The sequence below is a fragment of the Carassius carassius genome, chromosome 34 (genome assembly GCF_963082965.1).
Source record: "Carassius carassius chromosome 34, fCarCar2.1, whole genome shotgun sequence".
In the NCBI taxonomy this organism is placed as follows: Eukaryota; Metazoa; Chordata; class Actinopteri; order Cypriniformes; family Cyprinidae; genus Carassius; species Carassius carassius.
In genome coordinates this window covers 5300334-5321236 of record NC_081788.1, presented here as the reverse complement: position 1 = coordinate 5321236, position 20903 = coordinate 5300334, and the positions used below count along the sequence as shown (strand labels likewise).

Genomic DNA, 20903 nt, shown 5'->3' with positions numbered 1-20903 from the left:
CAGCCATTGCTCCAGGACGCGCTGATTCACTAGTCACTTCAGGCTTTATCTGGTTCACACAAGCGTCCAGCCAGGCATGAGGAACATGGATGTGCATTGAGAACGCGTATGTGCCATTGAGAATGTGTATTAAAAATGTAAGAATTAAGTAAAGACTTTTTAAACTAATGCAACATTAAAAAGCTTACGGATCCCAAACTTTTGAACATCAGTGTACACACACACACACACACACACACATATATATATATATATATATATAAACTTTGTTGCAATATGTAGATGATCATTAAACTTTTTTTTATACTTTTTCAAATAAAAGGCATTCTATACAATTTGCAACTTGCTATAATGTATATGTATTACACACACCACACTATACTATTTACCAGTGTTGGGTAAAATACTCTAAAAAAGTAATTAATTACTAGCTACTACTAATTAAACCTTCAACAGTGTATTTACGGCATTAGATGACTTATTACTAATTTGTAAATCCCATATCAACCTCGACCAGTTGAAGAATACAAGGATAGACATGATGCAACTACTATTTTAATTCTTTCAAATTAATTATATAAAATTGAATAAATTGTCCAAAGTATTTAAATGAAGAATTTTACATTAAAAACATGCATTTTAATATCAGATGTTAAATTTTGATGTTGAGTACACTACTGCTTTATATAATATATTTCTATTCAGTATTTAATTATACATCGGAAGTCACAGAAAAATTTAGTTATCCCTTACTTTATTTTTTCATTGGAAAAAATAATTAAATTACAGTCACTAATACTTAGTAATGCATTACAGTAGACCCAAGTCTGCAATTTACATCCGTTTATGATTAGATGAACTAACCCTTACCAGAAATTCACTGCATGGTGCCTGCCTACTGTGAGAACGCCGTCATAACCTACACTACAGGGCTTCTTGGGACCAATTTACTGATATTAATACTTCATTGAGTAACTTGCAAAGAAACATCACAGTTGCCACATATCAAAAAAGAAAAGCCTGCGCTCTTTGACACATCAAATACTCGTGCCTGCTAATCATAAAAAGTGTTCTTAAAAGATTGACGTTACTTTCGACCAATGATCGTCTGTGACACTTCTGGAGTTTCGGTTCTGCTGCGGGTTGGACCAATCAGAGCGCGTTTCTCTTGTGGAGGGCGGCGCTTTCATTGGTCCGCGTTCCAGCGACGCTGGAAAGATTTGTGCGTCATTGTTGTTACAAAGGGGCAGAACGACAGGAACAGGTAGGTTGAAACATTTCCTGGCACAAAAGCACATTGTTATTGTTTCCACACAATTAAACAGCATGTTCCAGTGTTAAACAGGTGCACAATCCTAAATTATTGAGGTCCAGTTCGTGCACACGGTCGCAGTGTTTTCTTGCCCGATAGGTAACGTTAGCTTCATCTCTGTTAGCTTCAGGAAGCTAGCAACCCTAATCATCTTCCGTAATTTCCACAGTTGCTATCCCTCCCGTGGCTTTTATGTTTGTATTTATTTATTAATTTTTTTAACACGAGCATTACAAACAAGAGTATCGTTGGTTCAAAAACAAACAAACATTCTTTATGCTACCGTTAGTTAGCTAACGTTAGCTTTCTGAAAGTGTCCATTGCTAATCAGCCAGCAGATCAAGTACAGGAAGATGGCGACTAACGAATCATTTGACCGTAATCAAACACAGCGAGCTTCTTATCTACACAACAACGTTAGGGATCGTTTGGCGAATAGTTAGTGAGCGTCTCGTGCGCGTTTGAACACTTTTATGCGCGTGTGCTGCACACAGTGCCGTCTAGATTGGCAGCGTAACAGAGTTTGAGACACAACCCAACTCTAGGCTTGTTTTCCAGAACCTTTAGTGCATTGTTTTTCCGTTGTAGGAGAACAACTACCAGAACATTTAGTTTCAGTTCTTGTTTTGTGTTATAACTCATTATATAGTAGTTTGAATCCTTCCTCATCCTGTGTTTGGCTCCAAACTTGCTCAGTGGAAAAAGAGCACCGTTCACTGAAATTATTATACACACACAAAGGGTTGGATCTAGCATCCTATCAGGCCATGTCATGTATTCGTCCATACACTGTTTGTTTTCCCCCTAGATTTGGACAGAGCGGACTGTACATATCAGCTTGTTGTAGATAATGGAGCCAGAAAATGACCCCCAAGAAGAGGAGACTTTCAGCAGCAAAGAGAGTAATGGTAAGGGCCAGTGGTTTTTCTTCATTTCTTTTAATGAAATGAAAATGGAACCAATATAATGCATGCTTTTACCAAAATATATGGATGTATATATATATATATATATATATATATAAGATCTGTCTCTACTTCTGTTTCATTGCAACTTTTCCATGTGAATGTGGTTTCAGGTAAGCGCTCTGCTGAGGATATGGAGGAGGACAAGCCTCATAAGCGATCCCGAAATTCTGACGACATGGTGGAGCTCAGGATTCTGCTGCAGAGCAAAGTAAGTTGCTGATTTTTTTTCCCCGTAGCTTCCAGTTGCTGTTCCTCGATGCTGACCGGCTCTTCTCTCCAGAATGCCGGAGCAGTGATCGGGAAGGGTGGGAAGAATATTAAAGCTCTGCGCACAGATGTGAGTACTCTTGTGTTTAGTTTGCACATTCTCTCTCTTTCCACTCCCACTATCTGTGGTAGGTGGAGCTCACCCTTCTAGAACTGGGTTATATTTTAATGTATACATGTATTAAAACCAACAGAACACTTTAAACTCATCATCTCAGTCCAAAAAAATAAAAAGATTTTGTGGAACCAAGGCAGTTTGTGTTACAAACGCAGTGCTTTGTATCATAAACACCCCACATTCTTCTGTACTCTTTAGTAAAGTGAAGAGTATGATGCTGGCTGAAGTAGTATTTGGCCGGTTTGGTCTTGTATATATTCTCATAATCTCTGTTCCTCTCCTGTTCTCCATTCTCCTCCAACATTATGAGAATTGAAAGTCACACTAAAAGTGTTTCCAATTAAAAAATGTATTCCTTTTCCACTCCCTCTCCCCCTTTTCCTTGTTTTTTGTTTGTATTTTTCTGTTCATTTTTGGCCAATTCCCATATTCCGGATCGACTCGTTCCGCCCGCCTGCGTTGCCGCCTGACCTCCTGACTCCCTGGTTGGCCACACCCATAATCGCGCCCTTCCTATTGGGCGGCTTACTTGATTGACATCCGTGTGCTTGATTGCTCTGGGTGCTTGGCCCCGCCCCCTGCAGTACAATGCCACTGTGTCAGTCCCAGACAGCAGTGGGCCCGAGCGGTACGTGCCACTCAGATACTCCCTCCAAGTCATATCAGCTCTGTTACTGCCAATATCAGAACTGTTTTAACATCCTTAATGTACAAACTACTCCCTTACTGCCATGAAACATGAGAATCCATGTTAATTTTAAAATGCTGTCTTGCTATGTTCAAATGCCTTTTCTGTCATGTAAGGAGGCCCTTTCCCACCCTTTCTCCCTCTCCTACGACAGAAACTAGCTTTTTTTGTACCTTTGGGAAATGTACTTCCTCCACAGCTCTCATTTTTAGGGTTTCTTGCTAATACAAGGCTGAGTTTATTGTGGGTGAAGGGGCAGTGTATATTCCATTTCTCCCTTTTGTCCGTTGTATTGTTTGACCTTTGAACTCTACTCCACTCCCGGTCTGTTCATCTGTCTCTGCTCTTCTCTGCTGGATCTGGAGCTCCTGCTTCACTCTTGTTCATCGTCTCTGTCTCTTTCTGCTCTCTGTCACCCCTCTATCAGTTTTAATCTCCCTCTGTCACTCTGCACAGCTGACCTTCCCTGTTTCTTGACATTTCAGCCACGGGAATGAGCTTCAGTTTGTTTTTCTTTATTTTCCTTTGACATGGAGACCATGACTCTTTGGGGTCTGTTGTTCCCTCGCCTCACTGTTAAATGCACTAACGAGCACTGATGGTACTGTTTGTATGTCTAATATCAGTTCTCTTCTCTCCTCTCGCCGAATGCGATTCATAACTTTGACAGAATCCTAAGCATCAGTGCAGATATTCCCACGGTAGCTGAGATATTACTGAAGGTCATACCTACTCTGGAAGAGGTGAGTTTTTTTTTCTTCCCAAAATAAAAATGAGTCATTAAACATGATTGAAGGTTGACTTTTAAAAAAAGTTTTATAAAAAATATATATAAATGTATACGAGAACCTAGAAATATAAAATGCTTTCTAAAATGTTATTTAAAAAATGTAATTATAATACATTCTTCCCAATATTTATATATTCCACACAGAGAAGTTCTACATGTGCAGTGGTTAAAACAATGCTTCCAAAAGACCCCTACCGAAAATTTTCAGTATGAATACATGGACTATTACACTTCTTATATATTAAATGATAATTTTTAGACCCAATTTTTGTTTTAAGTTTTTTTAAATATGACCAGCGTTTGTGTGTAATTATTTATATGTGTGTGTGTGTAAGAAAAAGTAAAAAAAAAAAAAAAAAACCTGTGTATATTATTTTCAAACATTTTGAAATAAAAAAAAAGTCTATCTCTATGTGTGTGTGTGCATTTGAATGACACATTTGATTCTCCTCTCTAAATGGTTGGAGCAGTATCAACATCATCATGGTGTGGACTTTGACTGTGAGCTGAGGATGCTCATCCATCAGAGTCTGGCTGGGAGCATCATTGGCGTGAAGGGCGCTAAGATCAAGGAACTTCGTGAAGTACGACATTGATGAGAATTTGAACACTATAAATTATGACTTTCCTGTGCTGATCCAAATCTCTTATTTTTTTCTCTCTCTCTTCCAGAGCACCCAGACCACCATCAAGCTCTTTCAGGAGTGCTGTCCTCAGTCCACTGACCGCGTGGTGCTTGTGGGGGGTAAAGCGGAGCGGGTGGTGCAGTGCATAAAGACCATGCTGGAGCTCATTGTGGAGGTCAGATTGAGATGGTTTGACAGTGCTGTGTGTCCAGGTGTCATGAGACATGTTTCTCATGAACTCTCTCTGTCTCTCCAGGCTCCCATTAAAGGTCGAGCTCAGCAGTACGACCCTAACTTTTACGATGAGACGTATGACTATGGGGGCTTCAGTATGATGCATGAAGATCGAGGCCGGCGGCCAGCGGGAGGCTTCTCCTCCAGGGGGCGTGGCAGCGGCGGAGGCTTTGATCGGATGCCCCCCAGCGGAGGCCGTGGCGGTCACCACATGCAAAACAGGAGAGACTATGATGACATGAGCCCACGCAGGGGCCCCCCTCCAGCCCAGAGAGGGGGAAGAGGAGGGAGCCGTCCTCACCGAAGCATGCCCATGGGACCCCCACACCACAGGAGAGGGTGAGACACTTTGATACTACATTTAAATATGAATGCTGGAATAGACCATATGAATTTTGCTCAATTTGATCCCCTCTGATTTGCAAGCTAGACGAGTCGAAATCAGTCAAAAACCTGATTATTAAACTGAACTTGACGAGCGTTTATGGATGCTGTATGTCTCTTTATCTTTACAGTGATGATCAGTACTCCTACAGCTCCCAGCGGGGCCACATGGATGAACGACGGCAGTAAGTTCTTTATCTATACGTTTTCTCTGGTTATCAGTCATGTTGGCCTTGTGATGTGTTTTGGTAGCATGTGATATTGACATATTGCTTTTTTTTTCTTCAGTGGGGAAAGGCGAGGGCGCAGTGATCGTTATGGAGGCAGCATGGTCAGTATTTTAGTCTTTTTGGCATTTTAGTTCAGTTTCAAGTCGTGACTGACAAAACTAGATCTTTCAAAAACCACGGGACATGTTTTCTTCAAGTCTCCATGACATCAAAATTGGCAATCCTTATTTTATGGAATGTTGGAGTGTTCACTATAAATTACTTGTATGTTTACAAAATTTTAAGAAAAAAACATTCCCTTGTAATATTAAATCAAAATCAAATCATCATTCAATCAATATTGAGTTTGTATTTCATATTTTATATTATTACTTTTTGTGAGGTAAGCTCATTGCAAGATATAAACTTGTTTTTGTTTTTACTCAAATGTCAGAATTGTAAGAAGAAAATGGAATTCCGTAAAAAAAAATTTATTTCTAGGCCTAAATATTAACAAGCTTCTATAATTTTAGTTTAATATGTCACAATATGAAAAACAGTTGCAACTTTAAGGTAAAGTTTGCTTAACAATATCATCCAATGCTGCAGCAGTTAAAGTGTAACCGGGAAACTGATGACGATTGAGTAGATAGTTGCCATGGAAATAAAGCGATGGACACATTATTTTCATTTTTGTGTTTGAGGTTGTTGATTCTCACATTTCTGTTCTCTTCTCTCTCACAGAATGATGGATATGGTAAGTTTGTCTTTAAATGCACATTTGCTTTTCTGCATTCAATATTCATTTATCCATGCTGTTAAGAGGAGGATTCATCTAAAATGTTTAGAGATTAAAAGAAAGTTTTTGTTTGTCAATGTGTAATAAGTGCAGATGATTTTACTTAATGAATTCAACTAAACGAAGACACTTCTTGACATTAAAGCGACAATCAAAAGAGTGGCCCAATTTTCATAATTTGTCTTCATCTCTGCATAAGATTATTCACCTCTTAATTTTGCTTTTCTCAAACCAGACAACAGTTCGTCTTGGGATTCGTCTTATCAGTCTGGTAAGTATGCCATCTTGTTGATAAAACTGGCCAACTTGTAAATCCTTCAGCTGTAAATCTCCCGTTATGTCATGGTGATCTCAGGTGGGAGGAGTAGTTACACTGAAAGTCCCGTGATCACCACACAAGTGACGATTCCTAAAGATGTGAGTAAATCGCTCCTGAACAGCCACGCTTTACACCCGACACACGCGTGTTAACTGGCTCTGCTGTGATTCTCAGCTGGCGGGATCCATCATCGGTAAAGGCGGTCAGAGGATCAAGCAGATCCGACATGAGTCCGGAGCCTCAATCAAAATCGACGAGCCCCTGCAGGGTTCAGAGGACCGCATCATCACCATCACCGGGACCCAGGACCAGATCCAGAACGCTCAGTACCTGTTACAGAACAGGTATGAGACACATTCACTGGCTTCAGCAGCTGAAATTTCAAATTGTAACCATTCTAGCCTGATCCGGTTTACAGCGAGTTTTGCAGCATTGAGTATTGTAGCTAGTCACCGATATATGTGCCGAGCATGTGAACGCAGTTGTTAATTCGGGGAATTTAATACAGAACCTTCTCAATACGCCAGTTTAAGTGTGATTAAAGACATATTATGAATTAGCGGTCAAGCGATATATCACCAAGGCCGATATATCGGCCGATATTTGGGATTTTTCAAATTAAGACTTTCTGCTTGGCCGATGTGTTTGAGACAAGACTTTTATTTTGACGGCGCTGAGAACTGCAGCACCTGAGCGCGCACAGTGCTCACAATCTCCCTCTTATTTACTGTCGTAATTAACCGTTCTGTGTAATACGGATAGAAGTCTGTCTAATAATCAGATAGAACGGTTAAACAAAGGAATTAATGAATACAAAAAGTATTATAATGATTGCTTTTATTTTGTTAGTAATAGAAAGGCAAACATTATAATACTTTCTCGTTTGCCTGTCAGCATTAAGCAAATACACATTTATATAATTTAAACAAATCTTTGAGTGTCTAATGAACATTTAATTTCACAAACCTTGCAAACTTAGTTGAATCCAGCTGTGAGATCTTGTGAAGTGAGCATTTTTATTAGGGCTGTGTGATTAATCGAAATCGTAATAAAATCACGATTTGAGCATGCGCGATTTCTAAATCGCTTTATAGCACGATTTTCCGCGGCCCCCGACCTCCCGCAGTATGCTATCTGATCCAATCAGAAATATAACACAATAATAATATACTAATGTAGCATTTGCATATTATTGCTCTTTTGTTGGTTTTTATTTGTAAGTCACTTTGGATAAAAGCATCTGCTAAAAAACAAAATGTTAATATAATGGAAAAAACTAAACTAAATTTAAATTTCAAATAACACAAAATGAATCTCTTATAAACAAAATAAGGCCTTGTCTGTGCTCTTTCCATTTAAATTTAGAGGCAACCACTGCATTTTAATCATGATCCAAACAAAGATGCTATATACATGCAGCAGTTTTTAATCGAAATTAGATTGTATAACTTCGAAATTTGAAACAAAAACAGAATGATTTGACTTCAAACTATGCATAAAAATAGCTGAATGAGATGCAGATTCACTCTCTGCCAGCAGGTGGCGCTTAACCCTCATACCCTGTTCACATAACAGCCCTTAATTGTTTGTTCGTGGACAAATGTGGGCACAGAGGTCTCATTGTCATCCAATTTTTTATTTATTATAAATGTTATATCAATGTCTTCGATAAAATTTATTCTATCCATTTATGGTATTTTTTTTTATTTTGGGGGTATTTTTGAATTTATTCCACAAGTACCACAATTTCTATGTAAATAATGCTTATTTTATGTTATATTTATTATTTCTTTACCTACATTAAAAATATCATTCCACTAAGTTCTGAGAGTTAAATCCTAAAGATGAAGTGTTTTTGCTGGCATCTAGTGCCTTTTATTGGTATTAAATCAAGAATAAAAAACAATAATATCAATAGCCACTAGATGGCTATAGTACTACTCATACTCAATGGCTGCATAGACTACAGGATCAGCCCTTCATTTGTGTGTATGTTAGATATACATTGTATTGGATTTATTGATTTTATTTTACAAAAAAACAACAAGAATGCTCTGAATTACAGGTTTTCCCATTCATTCCTATGGGTGCCCATTTTTGTCCACGAACAAACAATTAAGGAGTTTTTTTTTTCACCCAATTAACATTGTAGAATCGAGTCATTTTTGTGTGTGTGTGTTCAGGTGGTAAACTTAGGAAAAGTAGCCAAGTCTTGTACCGCTCAGATCAAGGGAAGTATTTTTTAAAAATAAATCAAAATTATTTTGCCCACATTTGTCCCCAACAGGGTTTTAGGGTTAAAGCGTTTCCTTGGTTACTGCTGTAAACAAAGCAGCTGCACTTATGAACTTTAATATGCATTATAACCTCCCCTCAGACATACATTCATATAAACTCCTACCACTAATTGAATCGGTATTTGTTTAGCCTCTCAACCGATTTAAATCGTTACATATTTGAAAAGATTTTCATATTTTTTACCCTAATCACAGTGAACTAAACCATTATGTTGCTGACTGATCACAAAGTCTCTTTCAAGGAAAGTCTGTTCAATCTGCTGCAATATTTTCAACACCTCCGGACACATTTCTCCATATCCGCCATACGGCAGAATATGCCGTTTCTCCCATTCATAGGTGAGCTGTGTTTGTGTATCTGTAGTCTTTGCTGACGGTCTCTCTTCACACGTTCTGTCCTCCAGCGCTCTACACCTCTTGGGACGCCAGAACGGACCAGCCCAGCTTTCTCAGGATGTCCACCCAGCTGCAGGACCCCGTCACCACGTGATGGCCTGACCCTGTCACCTTCATTGGAATGATTCATAGAGCCCTCTGATTGTGCATTGTGTGGGATTGTTCTTTCTTTTGCTTTGTTTTTATAAATGTTAATTTTATACAGGCCAGCTATCACTTCACAGAAATCTTAGATGAGCAGGTGACTGCTGTTCAACAGGACATTGTTGTTCTTTTCCCTTTTGGAGGGAATGTTTTGTGAGTTATGTAACTTTTCCACTACTAAAAACGCTTGATCCAGTCTGTAGAATGTCAAACAACAATTATCTTTTAATATTTTACACTTCTTTTGTATTCTCTGCGAGTTCTAAAACAGCTAGATGGAGAATTAAATGTAAATATCCAATGATTACTGTGGACGTATGAATATATCCTTCACACTCTTGCGTGTAATGTTTTATCCTCAGATAATATTTTCACCAGGTACTGAAGGCTTGCAGTACTTTTTTTGTTTGTTTTCTTCTGTCTGTTGCTGGGTTTTTAAAATATATTGTTAAAAAAAAAGCTCTACCTCTAGATTTTTTGTGTAGGTCTCCTGTCCTAAAAGAAGGCCCACTATCATTTTGTTTATTTTTTAATAAAGAGAAGAAAACAAATGTGGATTTGAAGTTTTAGACTTTTTGTGCCAGAGCAGGATGGTAATTCTCACGCTCCTATTCTTAGTTTTATTATTCTTATCTTTATTTTTTTACTCAAATTGTCTCTTAACGTTCTCCAGCAAGGCACATTTCTAGAGTTTGTCATTTGTCTGAAATAATAAAGAAATTGCCATTTTTTTTTCCAGTGTGGTTTGATTAAGTAATGTCAATACTATATAATGAACCTCCTCTTTTCTGGACAGACTCATTCATTAATAATTAAAACATATACCAGCAGTACAAGGCCTGCTTCACTAATGTATTTAACCATTATATGTTTTTGTCTATTTGTCCAAATTAGTAGAACATTGTAGCCGGAGCTACTTCTCTCTGTTTATGTCTATGAAGAATCACAAAGGTACCGGGTTACTCCGCCGCGGTACCCCCGAAGCAATCTAAAATAGTCTGAATATAAACACTTATTATAGATGTACCCTAGTGATTCAGGACAGGCTAAAAACACGGTTTGGAAAATGGATTCATGGTGTACTTGCTTATTATATACAATTTGTAAATCTTGAACACAAAAAAAGTTACGGACCGCAGCTCTGATTGGTTGTTTCTTACCGGAGCGGTGTATTTCTGCAAATGGCAATAGGACCACTGGGAGGAGCCAGAGGAGCTTGATTTTTTCACAGATTATCTGTCTCATATTCTACTGTCAGGACATAATGACAGGTTTCACAAATACATTTTTACAAAAGTTACCTACTTCAGCTTTAATATGCAAAATATAATTTCTTTTTTATTATAGGGTGACATTGTCCCTGAATTTTTTCACATTTGTCTGAGATTATTTCTAATTCTTGAATGCACTTGAATGGTGCAACATTAATTTGTTATCTCAGCAGAGGTGTAAAAAGTACTCAAAAATTTTACACAAGTGGAAGTACAAGTATCTGGTCAAAATCATACTTGAGTAAAAGTAAAAAAGTAGTACTCAAGTATTAAAAAAGTAGAAGTACTTTTTTTTCTGACAGACAATACAGACGAATGGTTAAAGGGAGAGAATAAAAAAAAAATGCAATGGCACAGGTCAAACATGTATATTTAGTTCAACAACAACAATTAAAATGAAACAGCGGAACACCAAAGCGAAAGGGATTAAAAGGAAACTCCATCATTTCCACCCTCATACCATCCTATATGACTTTCATTTATCAGATGAACACAAACTAAGAGTTTTAGAAAAAAAAAAGTTCTCTTTATATAATGCAAGTGTATGGGACATCCAAAAATGACACTTCAAAAACTATACACAGAGAATATGACAGTAACTCATTCAACCCCTGGTAATGAATCACTTTGTGTGGTTTCTGAAGTGGTCCTGTCCCCTTCCATTATATGGACTAAAAATCTTAGCTTGTATGAAGAAAGAAAGTCATAAACCTCTGGGATGACAGAGGTTCAGTAAATGGTGAGAGAATATTCATTTTTGGGTGAACTATCTCTTTGAAGAGCAAGATGTGATGGAGAGGCTAGAAATATGTTCCAGACAGAATACAAGAATGTGTTCAATCAATGAGGAGAGTCATAGAATTAAAACATACAACGTTAACGTTTTTAAAGGCCACTTTATTTGTATTGTCTATTCAATGTCTAAAAGGACAATTAATCTTTTACATTTTTATTTGGGGCATTTAGAGTTTTTTTTTTCTTAGCAAATATTGATAATTATTTGTGACTAATTAATTAGAAAAGCATTAATTTATAATTCTCATCACTGATTTTATTTGCATTCAATTTTGTGCATTCAGCTAATATATTACATAACTAATGGCTATATCAAAACAGAACAAATAATGAATAAACTTTTTGGGGTGGGAAAACACAACTCTGCTACCTCAATATGCTTCCTCAGATTTGATGGTGAACTTTTGAAGCCAGACATTTACCTGATGAAAGTCAGAATTGAAGTAGAAATGTGTGTTTGCTGCACGAAAACAATGATCATTAGCTCTCACATCTCACTACACACATTTGAGCTTCTGTTTACCATATTTAATGTGCATAAGATAAAATAAAAATAGAATGTACTTTTCAAGATGAAATAAAATTGTAAGGAGTAAAAAGTACTCTGTTTTTCTTAAGAAATGTAATCAAGTAAAAGTACAAGTAGTCAGTTTAATTTGTAATTGAGTACAAATCCCCCAAAATAATACTTAAGTACAGTAATCAAGTAAAATTACTCAAGTATTTTACACCTCTGTATCTTAGTAAGGTTTAAAGATTGCAGACACATGTAAATAATACTAAACAACACTTGGAACAGTTGCAGTCATTTCTGTCCTGTGCTCTTACTCTGTTGTCTGCACAGTATCCACGCAATGCAAAGTGTGAAAGGTTGATTTGTTGCCTCATATGTTTATGCACTTTGCTCAACAGTAATCTTGATAGCTTGTTTATGATAAAGAAAACTTTATCAGCTTTATCATTTTGTCTGATAGTTTTTATTATAGCATGCTTGTTAATAAATTGTGTAGTATAGGTCACTAAGACCCAATATGGAGAAAATCAACTTTTTACCTGTTTATTTATTTACAGGTTTATCTGGTATTTTTAATAGAGTCCCCCTGACAGCCAGAACGTGTCTTAAAGGGTTAGTTCACCCAAAAAAGAAAATGATGTCATTAATAACTCACCCTCATGTCGTTCCAAACCCGTGAGACCTCAGTTCATCTTTGGAACACAGGTCAATATATTTTAGATTTAGTCCGAGAGCTCTCAGTCCCTCCATTGAAACTGTGTGTACGGTATACTGTCCATGTCCAGAAAGGTAAGAAAAACATCATCAAAGTAGTCCATGTGACAGCAAAGGGTCAGTTAGAATTTGTTGAAGCATCGAAAATACATTTTGGTCCAAAAATAACAAAAACTACAACTTTATTCAGCATTGTCTTCTCTTCTGTGTCTGTTGTGAGAGAGTTCAAAACAAAGCAGTTTGTGATATCCGGTTCATGAACGAATCATTCGATGTAACCGGATCTTCTTGAACCAGTTCACCAAATTGAACTGAATCGTTTTAAACGGTTCGCGTCTCCAATACACATTAATCCACTAATGACTTGAGCTGTTAACTTTTTTAATGTGGCTGACACTCCCTCTGAGTTAAAACAAAGCAATATCCCGGAGTAATTCATTTACTCAAACAGTACACTGACTGAACTGCTGTGAAGAGAGAACTGAAGATGAACACCGGGCCGAGCCAGATAACGAACAAAAGACTGACTCGTTCACGAGTCAATGAATGGAGGGACAGAAAGCTCTCGGACTAAATCTAAAATATCTTAAACTGTGTCCCGAAGATGAATGGAGGTCTCACGGGTTTGGAACGACATGAGGGTGAGTTATTAATGACATAATTTTAATTTTTGGGTGAACTAACCCTTTAAGACTTCATATTACATAGGCCCTACTTCTTCTATCAATTACTGTTTTATTTCTTTACAAATTTACATGACACATTATCAATTAAATGTCCAAATCAATAAGGTCTGGTGTATGGACTCCGCGTTATATAATAGTTTACAAAATATAATCTGTTCTCGAAATACATGCAAACGAATTATTATTATTGTTTTATGATCTTAAAAATTTGATTTGCTTTAACGCTTTGCAACGTTTCTATAAACCGTATATTTGCGCAATTTATGCGCATATATAGACACCTTGAAGTCAGAAGGGCCACACACACACACGCACGCACACGCTCCGCTTGACGCGCTGCAGATGGGAGTTTTTTAGCAATAAGCGGGAGAAAGTCTCTAGCCCAACACGGATATCAAAGGCCAAAGCGCGTATGTATTTACACATCATCATTAGATGTAATATCATGTGTTTTACGTACGAGGAGAAAAGCCTGTAATATCTGCAGTTGATATGCGACCCAATGTACTTTTTTGAGCGGTCTCTCTCTCTCTCTCTCTCTCTCTCTCTCTCTCTCTCTCTCTCTCTCTCTCTCTCTCTCTCTCTCACTTACTCACACACACACACCTCCTGCACTGTTCTCTCTGCAGACGTGAGCATTGAGCACAAACGAGAATTACAGCGGCTGTGAAAAGTAAAGCATATTGCTTGATTACATTCACAGCGACTTTGATTTGCGCGGCGATTTTGGACAAAGACTTTTCAGTAAGTACAGTTGAGCGAGTCACGTGACAAAATGCTAGTTTCGAAAGAGAGAAACAATTACAATCGTTTGAAAATTAACATTTAGAGAGTAAAATATCTTCATTTTTAAATGTATCATTTGATTGAAATGCCTTAATACACACACATACACACACACACACACACTTTAAAAAAAAAAAGTTTAACTGATAAAAATGTTCCATCAAGTTTTATTTTGTGTAGTATGACTCAGCCGTGCTAGAGTAAATTGGTCATGTTGTCAAGTTCATGTTGTGTCACCTGACAAAATGCTCTCCCGTGGCCTCATGGGATAGAAAAGTGTCCATTAAATGCACTGTATTATGAAACTCATTCATTAATAATTAAAACATATATCAGCAGTAAAAGACCTGCTTCACTAATGTATTTTACCATTATATGTTTTTGTACATTTGTCCAAATTAGTCTTTCTGCGTTATAGCAAACCACAGGCTTTGGTGGAATGTGGAAATAATGTAACAACAGAGTCCCTAAAAACAGGCTTAATAATCTATATGCAAAATATAAATTCTAATTATGATTGTAGGGTGACATATTGTCCAGATCTTTCACTTATTTGTCTGAGATGAATTATAATACTCTAGAATGCACTTCAGAATCTCGCCACAAGTAGAATACTGAATCTGGACATACTAGTCTTTTCACATTCTTGGTGTAGTACGCCTAGTGTTTTTCGCCCACTATATAGTGGGTATGTATGCGTATCCAGATGAAGCCTGTGTACTGTATCCCACGATGCAATGCAGTGCAATGAAAATGTGCATTAATGAGGACATGTGACTACACACTGACGATCGTAGCATAGCATTTCACACCATTTGTTTTAATAGTATGCAGTACGCGAGCAGTTTGGAAGTATTCAGTTCTCAATTACATTTCTACTGGGACAGAGACCGATGGAGAAGCCACTGTCCCCTCGAGAGTCCGGTCAGTTTGTGGCCGAGCGCAGTCGAGATGTGTTCGTGGATGAAGATGGAGTGAAGCGTGTGGCGCAGATGATCTACGAGCTCCGTGAGAGCGAGGAGTTCACAGCCAGCGGCTGGAAGAAGATGAATCCTCTCGCCCCTTCGCCAGACTCGGATGAAGCCATCAACTGGGTGTTTGTGACAGACACCATGAACTTCTCCTTCTGGCCCGAGCGAGAGGAGCAGCAGTGTGAGGTGGTGTGTCGAGGAAACACCTATCGAGGATACATGTCTCTCTGTGCTGCTGTGACCAGAGCTATGGATGAAGGTGACCGGATGTATCTGTCTTTCTCAACTGTGTCGCTCTCCTTTGCATTTGATGAGAAGGTTATATGGACTGTGAGTGTTTAAGGTTATGATATGTGTGTGCTGTCTTTATTTAGGAGTGCCCATCACAAGCCCTTCCTACTTCTCTCAGATGAGCGAGGCCGAGCTGGCCAGGGTCCTGCGCTCAGACAGCGGGACTCCCATGCCGATGCTGCGAGAGCGTCACCAGGCCCTCACGGAGGCCGGACGAGTGCTCCTGGAGCGCGGGGCATCCTTCCGGACGTTCATCGGTCACTGTGAGAACGATGCAGAGAAGATGGTGAAGTACATTGTGGAGAACATACCGTCATACAGAGACGAGGCCATGTACGAGGTGAAAAGTTTCACGTGTGACTTCAGCCTAGGCTTTAAAAGGCAGGGGGATTTGGATCAAAAACATCTTTTGTTATGCTGGTTGAAAGTCTCTAATAGCAATCACTAAATGTTCATCCAATCAAATTCCAAATCAATGTATATATTTGCAAACCTCTTTCACACATGATCTGTTATCATCAGCACGTTCATTACTCTATTGCAGACCGAGCGAGAATGGAAGGAGTTATTATTGTAATATTATGCACTTTGTACTCTAATGTTTTCTCACCGGTGAACGAGACATGAGCTAATCCGACAGCGTCTCTCACAGTGTTACTGGTTAGTCTCTGGTCATGTGATTTAGAGGAGGCGTGGCTCTGGAGAGTGATCTGCAGAGAGGGTGGGATCTTATGCTTTCAGAGCTAGCTTGCTAATGCTAGCCTCTTTGAAATCACCTACGCTACCTTTAAAGGATGGATTTAGTCACTAGAGGGCGCACTACCAAAACAATAACAATCGCGTGGTTTGATGATGCTAAGAAGGAGCGTGGAAGGATGGGATTTGTTGTCTTCTACCCAACCGCTGACGGCCATCAATCAGACGGAGAGATAAATCATGGATTTAACGCGAGTTCAACGATTTGCGCGAGTAGATTACATACAAAGTCAATGCAAAGACGCGATCAGACTATGCGACACTGTTGTCACGTGGTTTCTACGTCAGTAAAGGCGGTAACAAAGGGTAACTAACGTCACTGACAGGCGACTGCACTGCACTGTGTCACTGTTTAAAATGGGGATTTTCTCATAATTTACAAGTAGTTGAAAACATTAGAGATATTGTCAGTAATCAGCAGCACAAAATATATAACACTAACCTAGTGGTTTTTGGATATCTTACTGCAAATATCTTACAAATTGTACCTTTAAGGGGGGTCAAATAAGCACTTTTAAGTGCAGCTAAATGCCTTTTTCAGTTCATTACAATTGACATGCACTTAAGCATCTGAAAACATTGCATTAAATTCACACCTAAAGTATATTATTTTTCACCTCCTGATTTTGTTGATATTGCAGGGTAAAAGGATCTCGTTTTATAAGAGAGCTCAGATCCTTGTAGCAGACTTCTGGGGCATCATGGAGGCACGAGGGGAGGGACACATCCCTAACCTGGACTACCTGACCATGTTCGCTGACTACAGGGTGCCACAAGGCCTCGTGTACCTCGGCGCTTTACGCTACTCTGAGGCCCTTATGAAGACACTGAAAAACGGTTTGTTGCACCTTTTAGATAAAATTGATGCAAAACATTACAATTTAGAAAAGTTTTTGCATTACAGTAATACAAATTTGGAAAATGTGCTTAAATAGGCATAAAAATACCACCATTAAAATAGGTTTATGTTCTTTAAATAAAATATACCTTAATATTGTAATGTAGGAATATAATATGTATACATTTAATTGAATATTGTAATACTTTATTTCAATTGTTGGGTGGAATATGGACATTTCTTGATGGGTATGAATCCTTAAATAACAGACAGGCAATCTCATCAGTATTGTTGTAGTGATTGTTAGCTCTTCGACAGGTGAACTGTTGAGCTCAGGTGAGAGGAGAGAGGTGGAGATCAGGGCTTGCTCCATCTGGTGTGTGGAGAGAATCCGGCAGCATCTGTGGAAGCTTGTGGAGGAGAGAGACGGGAAGAGCTGCCACATCAACTCTGCACTAATTGACTTTTACCTGTGGCCATATGCTAAAAAACACCACAAAGAAATGGCGCATATCCCGATACACCACACACGCTGCATTTACTACTGACAAGAATAGAAGTTCTTTTTTGTATCATGCTGTTTATACCATCAAATAAAGTGAAAATGGTCATTTTGAGCAGTGTTGGGGGTAACGCAGAGATACACGAGTTGCGTAATCAGTAGAGATGCATGATAAATATTGCACGTGGAGCAGCTTTTAAAAACCACGATCATATTTTGTGCATGTTTTGCGCAGCTTGTCAATGAACAACGGCTCAGTAGTAAATGTTGCTCCACGTGAAATCACGCACGCTTTACTGACGAGATGCGCATTAAATATTGTGCGATTTTTATCATGCATCCCTAGTAATCAGATTACTTTTTTCAAACTATTAAAGTAATGCATTACTTTTTAATTTAAAAGAAATTGTTAATTTGTTTTTCCTTTTTTTCACATGTAGAGAAATCAGGAGTGAGTGCAGAGGCGCTGTGTGAACATGATTTTAGATCAGACTGAATGTGAACGTGCATTTACTCATCTCACTTACACAAAAGATTCAGTATTCCTCAATAAATAGACACTGAAATGTGGACTCAGAATATGACACAAACCGACAATATGTTACATAACACAAATATCCATTTTGTACATATTAGAACCTAATAAGTACAACAGTGTAACTTTTGAAAATGTACCACTCCAGCGACAGTGTTTGTACCTCTATTTCTGAGATTGCTGGCAAGAGGATATTGAGGAGAGGATCCTCAGCATGTACATACAGTAGATCAGCGCAGAGCTGTGCACCATGACAATTATACAAAATATTATATTATTTTGTATAATATATTCTCTCTATATAAATATAACAAAGAGGGGGTGTCTTTCTCTGTGAGGATGTGAGGACTGAAAACACTAACACATATCATGGGAGAAACAAAGGCAGCACTTATAATCAGTGTTGGGGAGTAACTAGTTACATGTAACGGCGTTACGTAATTTAATTACAAAATAAATGTAACAGTAATTAGTTACAGTTACTAAGAAAAAATGAGTAATTAAATTACAGTTACTTATGAAAATTGTAACGATTACAAAGAGGATTACATTTGAATATTTACACACATCCACATACAGCTTATTTCTTTCCCAGATTGCACTAAGACATATGGCCCATAATCTCCGAGACGCGGAAAACACATTCGTAGAATCCAGTCATAAAAATGGAATTCAGCCTATAACGCGGACGCAATATGCCACATTTTGGACGAATAAATCAAAAGTAGGTCAGTACACTTGAATCAAAACCCGATAAGGACTGATGTCTGTGAATATTAAGCCGCAAAAAGACTGAATATGAATCCTGCACATTCTGCGTGTCTGTGGAAATCAGGCGCTGACTGGACATCGGGAGAACCGGGACTATTCTCGGTGGCCTGGCAGACGATTTGGCCTTCTACTTTAATATTGTTATTGTATAATTGCAGGCCGAATATACTAAAGCGATTATTTCTGAATCCGCCATTCGATAATTAAATTTCTAATAAATCATGAATCGGTTAGTCGTGATTGGCAATGGTTGGGCTCGCGCGCTCTCCGCGCCTCCGCCGAACGGTTTGGATCAGACTCCGAGTAATCAATGCGAGAGAGAGAGACCGGAGTGAACTGTGTAAGCGCACAGCTGGAGCAGAGAAGCGACACTTCTGTTCAGGGTTTTAGGTGCAAGTCAGTTTCATCTGTAAATATGCTAATGTAGTTTTGTCTTTGTTTACTTAGTCAAGCAGCAGCAGCAGCACATTGCTCGCAATCACTCAAAATACTGTATAAACGACGTCATTATTATCTTTTGTAATGTTACAGTAGTAAGTTAGCAGACAAATCATCATATTTTATCATAGGTTTAGGGGGAGCTAGTGGATACAAAAACACAACCCTTACGTAAATTAATGTAGCCTATGGTATGGCACTAACCGTGGTTTAATTATGGAATTTGTAGTAAAAATAAATACAAGTTGTAATTCATTTGCCAAAAAAACAAAATTGCACTTACAAAACATGGTAAAAGTCAAATAAAAATCTTCAGTATTAAAGTCATGAGAGAGATGGATGGATAATGGAAGTGAAGGTGCAGTTCAGGAGAGAACTCTTAATTACGTTGTAAGTCCCCCAACCTAAGGATTCAAATCTTTTTCATGTCAAAAAATAGGGTTGTCCATGTTTCAGAATGGGTTGTGGGTGTATGAGTGTGAGATTTCCCAGCCTATTTTTTTTTCCCAGTCCGCCCCTCATGGAAATTAATCTCTAGAACTGCTCTGAGTCACTTCATGAGCATCTTTTACATATTTTGAGAAACTATCATCATATCATATACAAAGACACAGCAGTGTTTCAAAAAGACACCAATGTTTCAGGAGTCTAGTACACAAAATAGGTTATAATAGGTTATGCTTATTAGATAACCGTATTTGAGTTGATGTATATGCTTTTATTTTTTTATTAACTATTTTTCCCCAAACCATTGTTGGATGCAGTTAGATGCCTGTAGTTATGCAAAGATTTGGTTTCAAAAACAGTATCTATAAACTATTTCTTTTGATTTTAAATCTGCTTTGAACTTCAGATCAATCTCTAAGTAAAAGGCAGTACTAAAGTCTGATTGTGTGGTGGATGTGTTCAAATGTGATCATCTTAATTCAGGTGATGAAGGATGGTGAAAGTCTGACAGTATTGAGCACTACTGTTAAGGTTAAACCTGCATGGTGTAAAATGGTTGAAGATGATTAACAGTTGCAAATTAACATTCATTAGAAATTTATAAAAGTAATCAAAATGTACTCAAAAGTAATTAGTTACATTACTTTATTAAAGTAATTAAAAAAGTTACACTACTATTACATTTTAAACAGGGTAACTTGTAATCTGTAACCTATTACATTTCCAAAGTAACCTTCCCAACACTGCTTATAATCGTTTACTGTAGGCTCAGTTTTTAAAATATCTTTTAAAACCAGGGTAATTAAAAATGTGAAAAGCACTTTCCAATGTACAGATGATACAACAGAGCTTGTGCATCTTTTTAAAACGCTTTGGACCATTTACAGACGGGCCTATAAACATAAGTGACCAGAAGGTGACGGTATGCATGAAAGCAGGTAATGGGCGGGGCTTTGTCGTGAATGGCGTTTCTAATTGGTTAGCTGGATTTGAACGTCATCTGAACTTTTTGTGCATAATAAAGTTTCTCATTCTAA

The 20903-nt window shown here is 38.0% G+C and overlaps 2 protein-coding genes across 2 annotated transcripts; both read left to right on the top strand.

Annotated features, from left to right (window-relative positions):
* Positions 1–1136: 1136 nt before the first annotated feature.
* On the top strand, positions 1137–10100 carry LOC132115363 (heterogeneous nuclear ribonucleoprotein K-like). Its single transcript, XM_059523806.1, has 16 exons — positions 1137–1264; positions 2121–2220; positions 2391–2488; positions 2561–2617; positions 3250–3293; positions 4024–4096; positions 4614–4727; positions 4816–4944; positions 5026–5342; positions 5519–5572; positions 5676–5718; positions 6341–6353; positions 6631–6666; positions 6751–6812; positions 6889–7058; positions 9416–10100. Exons 2-16 carry the CDS (start codon positions 2163–2165, stop codon positions 9507–9509), a joined length of 1362 nt encoding a protein of 453 aa, XP_059379789.1. The 5' UTR covers positions 1137–1264; positions 2121–2162; the 3' UTR covers positions 9510–10100.
* Positions 10101–13827: 3727 nt separating this feature from the next.
* Positions 13828–17902, top strand: qng1 (Q-nucleotide N-glycosylase 1). The gene is made up of 5 exons (XM_059523805.1): positions 13828–13941; positions 15205–15547; positions 15663–15919; positions 16977–17172; positions 17492–17902. Exons 2-5 carry the CDS (start codon positions 15211–15213, stop codon positions 17719–17721), a joined length of 1020 nt encoding a protein of 339 aa, XP_059379788.1. The 5' UTR covers positions 13828–13941; positions 15205–15210; the 3' UTR covers positions 17722–17902.
* The last annotated feature ends 3001 nt before the right edge of the window (positions 17903–20903 follow it).

Bases quoted from the DNA above. Each gene is read 5' to 3' on its own strand.
- LOC132115363 (XM_059523806.1), top strand. From the start codon at position 2,163: ATGGAGCCAGAAAATGACCCCCAAGAAGAGGAGACTTTCAGCAGCAAA. The intron at 4,097-4,613 runs GTGAGTTTTTTT...TGGTTGGAGCAG, and splicing joins TCATACCTACTCTGGAAGAG to TATCAACATCATCATGGTGT. The intron at 5,573-5,675 runs GTAAGTTCTTTA...TTTTTTCTTCAG, and splicing joins CACATGGATGAACGACGGCA to TGGGGAAAGGCGAGGGCGCA.
- qng1 (XM_059523805.1), top strand. From the start codon at position 15,211: ATGGAGAAGCCACTGTCCCCTCGAGAGTCCGGTCAGTTTGTGGCCGAG. The intron at 15,548-15,662 runs GTGACCGGATGT...GTCTTTATTTAG, and splicing joins GACCAGAGCTATGGATGAAG to GAGTGCCCATCACAAGCCCT. The intron at 17,173-17,491 runs GTTTGTTGCACC...GCTCTTCGACAG, and splicing joins TATGAAGACACTGAAAAACG to GTGAACTGTTGAGCTCAGGT.